This window comes from Populus euphratica, unplaced genomic scaffold (genome assembly GCF_000495115.2).
Source record: "Populus euphratica unplaced genomic scaffold, PopEup_1.0 scaffold650.1, whole genome shotgun sequence".
Lineage (NCBI taxonomy): Eukaryota > Viridiplantae > Streptophyta > Magnoliopsida > Malpighiales > Salicaceae > Populus > Populus euphratica.
In genome coordinates, this window is record NW_011500522.1 from 93,269 (window position 1) to 104,355 (window position 11,087).

At 33.6% G+C, this 11,087-nt stretch overlaps 1 protein-coding gene across 1 annotated transcript; it reads left to right on the forward strand.

Annotated features, from left to right (window-relative positions):
* Nucleotides 1-1,924: 1,924 nt before the first annotated feature.
* Nucleotides 1,925-6,124, forward strand: LOC105115174 (glutamate receptor 2.7-like). The gene is made up of 5 exons (XM_011011992.1): nt 1,925-2,288; nt 3,058-4,301; nt 4,545-4,851; nt 4,991-5,388; nt 5,552-6,124. The coding sequence occupies exons 1-5, from the start codon at nt 2,012-2,014 to the stop codon at nt 5,939-5,941; spliced, it is 2,616 nt and encodes an 871-aa protein (XP_011010294.1). The 5' UTR covers nt 1,925-2,011; the 3' UTR covers nt 5,942-6,124.
* Nucleotides 6,125-11,087: the final 4,963 nt, after the last annotated feature.

Here is an 11,087-nt window from a genome sequence, read left to right on the forward strand (position 1 = left end):
GCAGATAATCCAGCTGACATGCTCACAAAATGTGTCTTAGGGATCAAGTTCCAACATTGTTTGGACTTGGTCAATATCTCTCGATGTTGAGCACCTTCAGGGTGCAGCACCATTGTTTGATTGATCACGAGGATTGAATGGAAAAATCTTGCCAAGGTGGAGATTTGTAGCAAATTGTCAACATTTTTCTCATCTACCATCAACTACCCTCTCCTTTAACAACCACCATCAACCACTTCTAACCACCATTCAACCACTATCAACCACCATCAACCACCCTCAACCAAGCTACCAAGGCTCTCCTATAAATAAAGATAAAGAGAGAGCAATGTAATGTAAGAGTAGTGTAAGTGGTGAGAGCAAAAGGGGTGAAAGTGTGGTGAGTGCAACTATAAGAGTGAGAAAGTGTAGATTTGAGAGAAACACCGAGTGTAAGAGTGAAACACTGGGTTTTGAGGATTGTACTGGGTTGAGTTGAGTGTTTGTATCATTCCTCCAATAATATACAATCTGCTGCCTTCGTGGACGTACCCGGTTTTGAAGAACCACATAAATCTGTTTGTTTGTGTTTTTATTTGTGTTTGCTTTCAGTTCAGTATGCGCAACATATTTTAACTAAATTATTTTCTAAGTCGAAAATATTGTTGTCTTTCATAAGATAAGTAGTCTAGAAATGACAGTCAAGGAATAAACGCAACTCCTACAGCACTAGTCATGCACTAGTCATAGAAAAACGTTTGTCGACAAACTTATTAGTTGTGATCTTTTGTATTTTTTACATACACATAGGAATGAATCGACAAACTCAAAGGTGTGAGAGCATTAGTTTACACATCTACCCGACTTAACAAGGAAAGGACAATAGACCTAACACAAGTGAGAACAAAACAACTCCCCGACTTAACAAGAATGAATCGTAAACCGCTGCTTCAAACCATTAACACCTAAATCAGAAAGTATAAAAACTGACTAGCACAAAAGCACGTTCAACAAAGCAGCTTGGGTCAAGGGTCAAGGGTCAAGGCGCAAGGCTCAAGGCTCAAGGTTCAAGGCTCAAAGAAAAACAGTTCAGTCACAATTTTAAGCTGGGAAGAAGTGTTACGTAGAAGAATTCTAGCAAGCATTTTACATCAACGAATTGGTCAAGATGTGATGAATAACAAGCTGTCGCGTCATATGCAGAATTCTAGCTTTTAGAGCTATAAATCTAGGTTGAGTCAAGATTCTAACGTCTAGATTCCAACTTCAAGAACCGCTCAGTACAATGATATGCTCCAGATTGACGCGTATAGACTACGAACGGTCAGGACAATATATATAATTTCCTTCTGACATGAAAAAAAAAAGAGTTAATATAGAAAACAAAAATTAAATTTGTGATAATTAAGAACAAAGAATAAAACAATGGGATCTGGCTGGTTAGCTAAAAAAAACAAAGAATAAATTAAGAAAATCATGTGGTAGGAAATGGAGGTACATTTGGTGATATCAAAATATAAGCCGCCTTGAAGGGTTCAAAGTCTTTGTAGCGTAGCCACCCTTCGGACGGTGAATCCAAGCTGCGAGGAAACTCTAATGCCCTTTCCTACCTTACCAAATTCCTGACAAAGTCAATCATTAATTACCCTGTTAAATTAATGATTAATTTCTTCTTCATGTTTATTACTGGTCCTTAACTAACTCTCCGTGGAATACTAGCTGCTTCTTCGAATACGAAAGTCAATTTTTTGAATGCATACCTAGTTTCTTATTGATTGAGCGACTTTGACGAGCAGGAACTCTGAAAATTATACACCTTAATATGGAGTAAAAATATTACAGGTATGCAAAGATGCAGCGGATCACTGAATTGGAATAGTATAAATACTTTCTTAGACTCCAATCCAAGAAAAAAGAGTAGAAAAACCTTGCAGTTGACCGAATAATTAAAAAAAATAAAAATAAAAATATTGGCATATACAGAGTTAAGAGAGCATCAGTTCTAGTTCCCCAATATTCCTCAACAAATGAAATGGCTACTGTTCATTTTGAGCTCTCGTTAATGGCCGTAGCGTTATTGCTAACACCAAGTAGTAGTATAGCAGCTGATCGAAGCAGCGGGACAAAGGGCAACCAGCATGTTAATGGCGTTGTTGGTGCCATAGTCGACACAAGCTCCCGTATTGGTAAAGAAGAAATAGTAGCAATGGAAATCGCAAAGGAGGATCTGTATCGTTACTCCAATCAAACTTTGATTCTGCACGTAAAAGACACTGATCAAAGGAAACCCATCCGAGCAGCACTTGCAGGTACGTTTGTGCTGTCATTGTATCTCCTTTATCTTAAACAGAAACCAAGCCTGCGAAACACATCTATGCTTGCAAATTATAAATCATGCCTGCCTCCTTATCACAACAATAGAAAAGAAAAAAAAATCATTTTTTGTCAAATTTTCATACTTAATTAGCTATAGCTGATGAGGGTTTAGGACTTAGAGCCGCCGGCCGGTTAATGGGAGCATAGATATACAATTATTAGCGTAAGCAAATTCCCTACCATACAATCCATCGTCATGAACCTCCTAAACAACTTGATTAAGTGAATAAATTAAAGGGTGAAAAGGAGCAGGAAGTCCAAATCCCAACCAACTCTCATCAAAGTGTAAGCAATCTCTTTTCTAATCTCCATAGTCGAATGCATCACTTTACAGGCTGATTAATGTTCCATGTGTTGCCTCCTAAGTGGTATAAAAGTTCTTCAAAATAATTGCTTCCAATGTGTAACTGTCACCAATAAAAATAAACATGTTACCATCATTGATCAACCCCAGACTTCGAGTCATAGTAAACATTTTCTCAAAAATAAAAATCGTAGAGAATTGCTTGCTACCTGTCCAAGAAAAAAAAAAAAAAAATTTCCCTTCCTTTCATCTCATTGAGAAACTTGTGAGCTACACAATGGAAATAGCCATCTCTCCTAGAAAGTTATCGGATACACAAACATTAAATCTTGCCGGTGTAAAAATAATTAAGTCAGCATACCTAAGAAGTCAAGAATTTGAACTCTATGCATTTACAGGTATGGATCTCATCAACACACAAGTACAGGCTATTCTAGGACCGCAAACATGGGAAGAGGTGTCATTGATTGCTGATATCTGCACCAAAAACCAAATTCCCATTTTTTCTTTTGCGGACACAACTCCAGAATGGACAACAGAGAAGTGGCCCTTTCTACTCGGTGCTTCACACGACAATTTTGCACAAATGAAAGCCATAGCTGCTATTGTACAATCTTGGGATTGGCATCAGGTAACTGTAATACACGAAGATGTAGGTTCTTGGACGAATGGAGTCATGCCATATCTCCATGATTCCTTAAGAAAAATAGGTGCAGAAGTTAGCCAATTCGTAGGCCTCTCGTCTTTTGCTTCTTCCGATTCATTATCCAGAGAGCTTATAAATCTTAAAAGAGAGCAGTGTAGAGTCTTTGTTGTTCATATGTCATTACCATTGGCCGTGCGTCTATTTGAGATGGCGAAGAAATTGAAAATGATGGAGAAAGACTATGTTTGGATCACTACACATCACATTACAAGCCTTGTTCACTCCATCAACGCCTCTATCATCTCCTCAATGCAAGGAATTGTAGGAGTCAAGAGCTACTTCTCGGAAACAGGAACACGTTTTCAGGATTTTAGTTCAAGATTTCGTAAAAGGTTTAGAAGAGAAAATCCTGAAGATGAAAACAATGAGCCTGGGGTTTATGCAGTGCAGGCCTATGATGCTATCTGGACAATAGCTCGAGCATTGAAAGGAAGTATAAGGAGGAATCAAGAATTATTGGAAAAGGTTTTGCAAACTGACTTTCCAGGCCTGTCAGGAAAAGTTCAATTCAGCAATCACAAAATGGCTCCAACACAGATGTTTCAGATCATCAATGTGGTGGGAAAGAGTTATAGGGAACTCGGGTTTTGGTCAAGTGGATTAGGTTTCTCAGAGACCATTGGTAAACATGCTACCTACAGCCCTCTTATGAATGATTTGGAGCAAGTGCTTTGGCCAGGGGGGCCTAGATATACTCCTAGAGGATGGACCGAACTTACAAGAGAGAAGCCACTGTTGGTTGGTGTGCCTGCAAAATCAGGTTACAAAGAGTACGTGAAAGTGGAATATGATCGATCAGGGAAAGCAGCTTCTTTCGATGGCCTTGCAATTGAGATCTTCAATGCCACGGTACGACGCTTGCCATTCTATTTGCCATATGAGTTCGTCGCCTTCGATGACATCTCTTACGATAAGCTAGTGGGCCAAATTGGTAAGGTACGAATTTGCTCTTTCATAAAGCACTTTACACCATTGACATCACAGCTTAGCTCAAGAAAAGATAAGTAGCCTCACAAGCATAGCCTATTGTCCTTACTTTTGGTCAACGTAATGAAGAATAAATTTGTAATCATCATAAAGGTCAATTATATTATAATAAAATGTAATGGAAGTAAAATCACAAACCATTTCTTGTAGTTAACGTTACTCTGCACACTAACGCTTGGTCCATGTTATCAGGAATTTGATGCCGTGGTCGGTGATGTGGCAATAGTGGCTAGCAGATACTCGCATGTGGAGTTCTCACATCCCTTCTCGGAAACTGGATTGATGCTGGTCGTCCCTGCTCGATCAAGCAATAAAGCATGGTCATTTATCAAACCCTTTACAAAATCCATGTGGGCTTCAATAACCGTCATAACTATATACAATGGTTTCGTTGTTTGGCTAATTGAGCGACATGCTCATCCTGAATTAAGAGGCTCCATTCTCCATCAAATAGGAGTCATGCTTTGGTTATCTTTCAACACTCTTTTCTCTTTACAAGGTAAAATTTTCTTTTGTTTAATTCCCGTACACTTTTAGATCATGAACTGTTATTTATATTGGATACAATTATAACAAAACATTTGGGATGAAAGTAGCTATGTAGAATAATTTATTTGTGCATATATGTATATGTATAGGTGGAAAACTGCATAGCAATTTGTCAAGGATGTCAGTGGTGGTATGGTTGTTTGTTGCGCTAGTTGTCATACAGACATATACAGCCAACCTCACCAGCATGTTGACTGTCCAGAGGCTTGAACCCACCGTAACCAGTGTTGAGGAGCTGCTGAAAAGCAATGCAGTCGTTGGATACTGTTCAGGTTCATACTTGGAAAAATATCTGGTAGAAGTTTTACGCTTTCCTCGCAACAATGTTAAACATTATGGCTCAGCAGAAGAATATGCTCAAGCCTTCAATAAGAAAGAAATTGCCGCTGCCTTTATTGGAACTCCTTTGGCCAAAATATTCCTTGCAAAATTTTGCAAGAAATTTATTGCAGCTGGGCCAACATTCAACATTGGAGGGTTTGGATTTGTACGTAGTACATTTATCTCCTCCTAGCTCATTTTTCCTTGCTTTCCTAAACAATAATTTTGCAACTTCAGTTGTTTCAGAAGAAAGGGACCAAACCAAACTAGCTAACTTGAGTTAGATTGATGCGAAAAAGACTTAAATTTGCGTGGCTTGTTCTCTGCAGGCATTTCCTCGGGGATCTCCATTGCTTGCAAGTATTAATGAAGCTCTACTGAAGGTATCTGAAAATGGAACGCTAGTACAACTGGAGAACAACTTTATTGGCGTACTTAAAAAATGCCAGGACAAGGAAGAAGAAAATCCTAGTCTTAGCCCCAATGGGTTCCGGGCACTCTTCATAATTACTGTAGGCACATCAACAATTGCTCTAGTAATTTACATTTTTTGTATAGCTAGTTCTTTTTCCGGACTTACAACCATTAGGAGCCTTATGTTCATTATCATCAAACATTGGTGCTACCAAAGCAAGAGATTCAGCAGAAGAGTAAGCAATGTTGAAAGCCTTGGAAATTCTTCTCCACAGCATGCACCATACCAGCTCTCTCAAGTTTAAGATCGGGAAATCGGTTACATTTTTTCATTTACATCATGATGTTGTCTGTAACTTCTTCTCTTCCCCTTTTTTTTTCTTGCAATCTTGCAATTTTGTACAAAAGCTAAATCAGTAATTATTAATGACCATGTAGATAATCCTGGGTTTATCTTTTCCCATACAAGAGCTAGCTGTCATTGTAATGAAGGCACTTACTGTAATTTCTTTCATGCACAACGTTTTTTCTTGTAAGGATTTCTTTCCCCTCTATTTCTTTTTGTTCATATCATTCAAAATAAAACAAGGTGAATTCTAGTCATTCAAAATAAAGCCTGTGATCAAACATTTTTCACCTGAAGTGTAAAGAATTAAGAGAAGGCGAGAATTATATAGGGACTCAGGATTATGTATTCCAAGTTTTAATAGACCTCCTAATGAAGTGGAGGGGGGTGAACCTGGCCTGCAGCAATGTGCTGGAGAGGTTGCTGGTTAACGCTGATTCTTATTGGCATTCACTGTTCCTTTGCGTAATCTGAAGTTCGACTGTTTATTAATTATTAATTAAAAGAAACTAAAGCGCGGGAGGAACTTCAATTATTTTACTTCCTTTCATGTTTCACTGTAAATTGAAGCAATAATTTATTTTATTTTTTCACACCTAAATAACTGGCCTCTGCAATTACTTTTTTGGCAAATGATGACCAATTATTATCAAGACCTTTTAGTTGTGTTTTAAAAGTTTTTTTAAAAAAAATTCTTTTTTTTTAATTAGGATTTTTTTTAATGTTTTTAAATTATTTTAATATGTTAATGTCAGCAATAATTTTAAAAAATAATAATAAAATATTATTTCGATGTATTTCTGAATAAAGAATATTTTAAAAAATAATTACAAATATACTCGTAAACACCCTCTAAATCTTTAGCAAATGACAAGATTAAAAGACAGAATCAAAGTGAAAAAGACAAAATAATATACGATTGTTTCAAATTGATGCAGAAAGTTAACGTTGGTCCATGTATTTTTGAAATGATAAATTTTTTTGTCTTTTTAGGTTTTTTTAAAAAATGATCTAAAACTTCATTTTATTATTTTTTTAGTCCTTGATTTGAGGAGATGAAAGAGAAAGTCATCAATTTTGATGGTAAAGATAAAATATAACAATTGACACTAATTTCAGCCACAAAATAAATTGATTTTCATGTCAAATAATTAAAAAGAATTCCATCAGGATAATCTTTGGCCTTTTTTCAGCCACAAAATAAATTGATTTTCATGTCAAATAATTAAAAAGAATTCCATTAGGATAATCTTTGGCCTTTTTCATTACTTGAGAGGGTAGATATGAGGCACGGATGTTTTTTGAACTCATGTTGATTTTGGATTTTTGGACCAATCTTAGGTCGTTTAACACTATAAATATGTTTATTAATGTCTCTAAAGTATTTTCTAGAATATCATTTAGTTAATATTTCATAATAGAAAAATGCAAGTATATAACACAAGACAAAAAAAGAGATTGTGAGAAAATTGTATTTGATAATAAAGTACAAAAAAAAGTGACTATCATCGTATTGTCTTTGGTTGACAGTGGACAAATAAGAATAAAATATTAAATAAAATCTATTTTATCCTTAACATGTATTATTGTCAAACATATAAATTAAAAAAATTAATTTTTTTTTACTTTAGTTGACATTGAGTTTTGAAATTAAGAATAATATAATATCCTTAGTTATAGAACCCGGATTTGCCTAGCAAGTTGCCCTGGAACTTGACAACTCAAGGTCTTGACTACTCTAGATTTAAGAGAAATAGAGGAAATATTCACCTAACCTAATCTAACCTAGTCAAGAATTTGAGTCAATCCATAACTTGGTCAAAACTTGAGTAAAAAACCTATTAATTTTTTTGAAAAAACAAATTATGAAAACTACATCATTCTAATCCTTATAGAAAAAAATTATAATTGACCCATGTCAACTCAAATTGACATACCTAACTTGCAACTTGGGCCTTATCTCGGGTCAATACCTGGGTCATGTTTTAAAATTATAATAATTATTATTTTTATTCTTATATTTCATAGTTAAAAAAAGTTTGGAATTTTTTATTGGGATACTTTAGGGATAAAATATAGTAAATATTATCTCTAGAGACATCCTTTTTATACATCTTATTTTAAAAATATAGAAATTCACTCCAAAGCTGTCCCAATGACAAATTATTTTTATGTCTCTTTTTCTTTGTAATTAGTACTTAAAAGTGCATTTTTATCAAGATTTTATATCATCATTTTGAAGTGCAATAACTCCTTAACTAAAGTATATTTTATAATAACATATCTAATAAATATAAGATACCTTGAATTTATGTTAAATATTCATCTTAAATACAAGCCCATCATATAAATAAAATGATTGATTGATAAATTCAACTATTAAAATTGAGGAAAAAAAAAAAGAGGGCTAAATTTAGAAAAGATATGCTAGTTCGGTCCAAACTGGAACATTATTCAGTCATTGGATCATATTTGAAGCTATAGATCTTGGATTTCAGTTTAGTTTATACAGCTAGAAAGCTAAAACATAGACCTAAAACATTCATAAGAGTCTAACACTCAATTCTGTTGTTTGGAAGTCCAAATCTTAGTATAAAAAAGAAGTATAAATATGTCCTGCAGCTCAGATACTGTTCAGTTTTCAGCCCATATTTTGAGTTCTAGAAGTAAAAATGCACCGATTTTTTTTTTTATGGAAAGATGAGACAATTTCCTAGAATTTTCATAAGATTATCTGTTCAAATTCTGACGTTAGCAACGACGTTTTATTCAAATAAAAAGATAAGGATTGTCACCAAGTCAAAATATGACCACCTACCAACAATTAGTCATCAAATCAATAATTCACAATTTTGACCTATAAAAGAAAACATTTGTCATACATTTTAGACATCTTGATTTTCAGATCAGGGTCATATTCTTACTCTCTCTTTATATTTTTATAATGCTTCAATTTTTTTTATATTAATATCTTGTTTATGCTTTTCATTTCCTTTACTTTACTTAGTTAATTTATTTCTTATTTATGTTCTTATCTTGTTTATTTATGGTTCTCTCTTTTATTATGTTTTGTTAAGTTTATCATGTCAAGGTGAAAATGTTATACTAATGGTGTAAGAATAAGTATAGTATAAACTCAACATGGATTTTAATGTTCAATACAAACATAAACAAACATGTTTTGTATGTATTATCTTATTCACTCTTAATACTTTCCTTGTTAAATGATTAATCTAGATTTATATTGTATAACCTTTAATACAACAAATACTTGGCACTTTCATAGCTCAACCGTATGGTATACCCGACATATATGCTATGAAAGAAACTTGATTTGTTGTTAACATATGTTAACATCATAAATACCTAACAACATTTACAAGTATTAGCATTATTCAAATAAGATAACAAATGTAATTATGTTAACAATTTATAATCCGATTGGAACCTCCTTTGTGTGTGGTTTCCAATTGAGTAATAAAAAGAGTTTATACTACACTTGTTTGAAATACCATTAGTGGATCCTCTAACCTTGATAATTACATTATTCTTATTTAATCCTTACATTAATCTTATATCTCAAAGTCATCTTCAACTCATCATCATTGTCTTTGTCATCATCATCGTCGTCGTCGTCATTGTTTATAATTTATACAGTTAACCTCTTTGTGATTCATCCTCAGTCTTGTCGAGTTATTTATTACTTTGACACTCCTACACTTGGGAGAAGACATCAATCATTTCGTCATGTCACTTTGACCAAATGCTTTATTATCTTTATTGTTTCTAACTCTTATACTTTGGAATAATAATTAAATGTTGCTTATGTATTTTTTATCAAAAATAAGTTAACAAATGAATTTAAAGGCATAAAATACCTCGGCTCTAATTTTCTAGTGACTTTGTGATTGTTAGATTCTAGACACACTGACAATGAATCATTTGTCATTTTTTCTTTTAAGGCAAATGAAATATTGTTTGCCCTCTAATATTTTCTTTTAAGATAGTCTATGGAAATAATCCTTCTACAATACTAGAATTAATTCATATTCCTTACATTGGATGACTGAGTGTCTAAGTTATAGATATGAAAAATTACTTGATGACATTCATGAGTAAGTCAAGTAGACAATCAACAAAAATAATGTCAAGTATAAAGTCGTGGTTAATACTCATCGTAGAAAAGTGGTTTTTGAGATTGGTGATTTGGTATAAACAATCCTTACACGTGATAGGTTTCTAACGGGTGAGTATAACAAGTTGAAATAATAGAAGATAGGCCTATATGAGGTGTTGCAAGAGATAAATGATACTGTGTATATGATTCATCTACCTAATCACCTAAAGCCTTCTGATGTCTTCAATGTTCAACATTTGACATTTTATTTAAAGGAGGAACAAAACTTGAGGATGAATGATGTCATCGACTTAAGATAGCAGGTGATAATGATTAGTCAAATATGGGTTTGTCATGACTAAATGATGATCTATCCCATATAGATTATGTAGATAGACCAGTGGGACAAGTTTAGACTCAAAAGGAAGTTTGATAACACCAAACCAAAATAATGGCTTAAAATGGATAAAACATTTTATCTGATTGTTGGATTGTAATTAAATTTTTATAAGATTTTTCAGAGGTTGTTTTCCTTATGGTACCCAACTTTATTATTATACAAACCTTCAAATCTTCAGATAACAAAAAAATCTCACTCAAACCCCTGGTTTTGGTAGTTTTGTTATTTTCCTTGTTATTTTTTAATTACATGCATTTTTTTAGATTTTATGGTTAGTTCCTTTTTATTTAATTTTTTAACCTATTTAAAGTTCTGTAAACTTCCTAAAGAGACAAACTTCTTGAGTATTATTTTTAGAGAGAATAAAACTATAAATTTAGGGTTCACACCTATAATTTCTTTTACTCATTAAATCTATATGTTATATGTGTTTAATTGTTGTCTTTAGCTTCCACTTGAATCAATTGGTATTTTTCTTGTAACTTCCCTTATATGTTCCCTAGATGAAAGTGATTAGTACTTAAAAGTGCATTTTTATCATGGTTTTATATCATTATTTTGCACTTGAAGTATCAATAACTCCTTAAC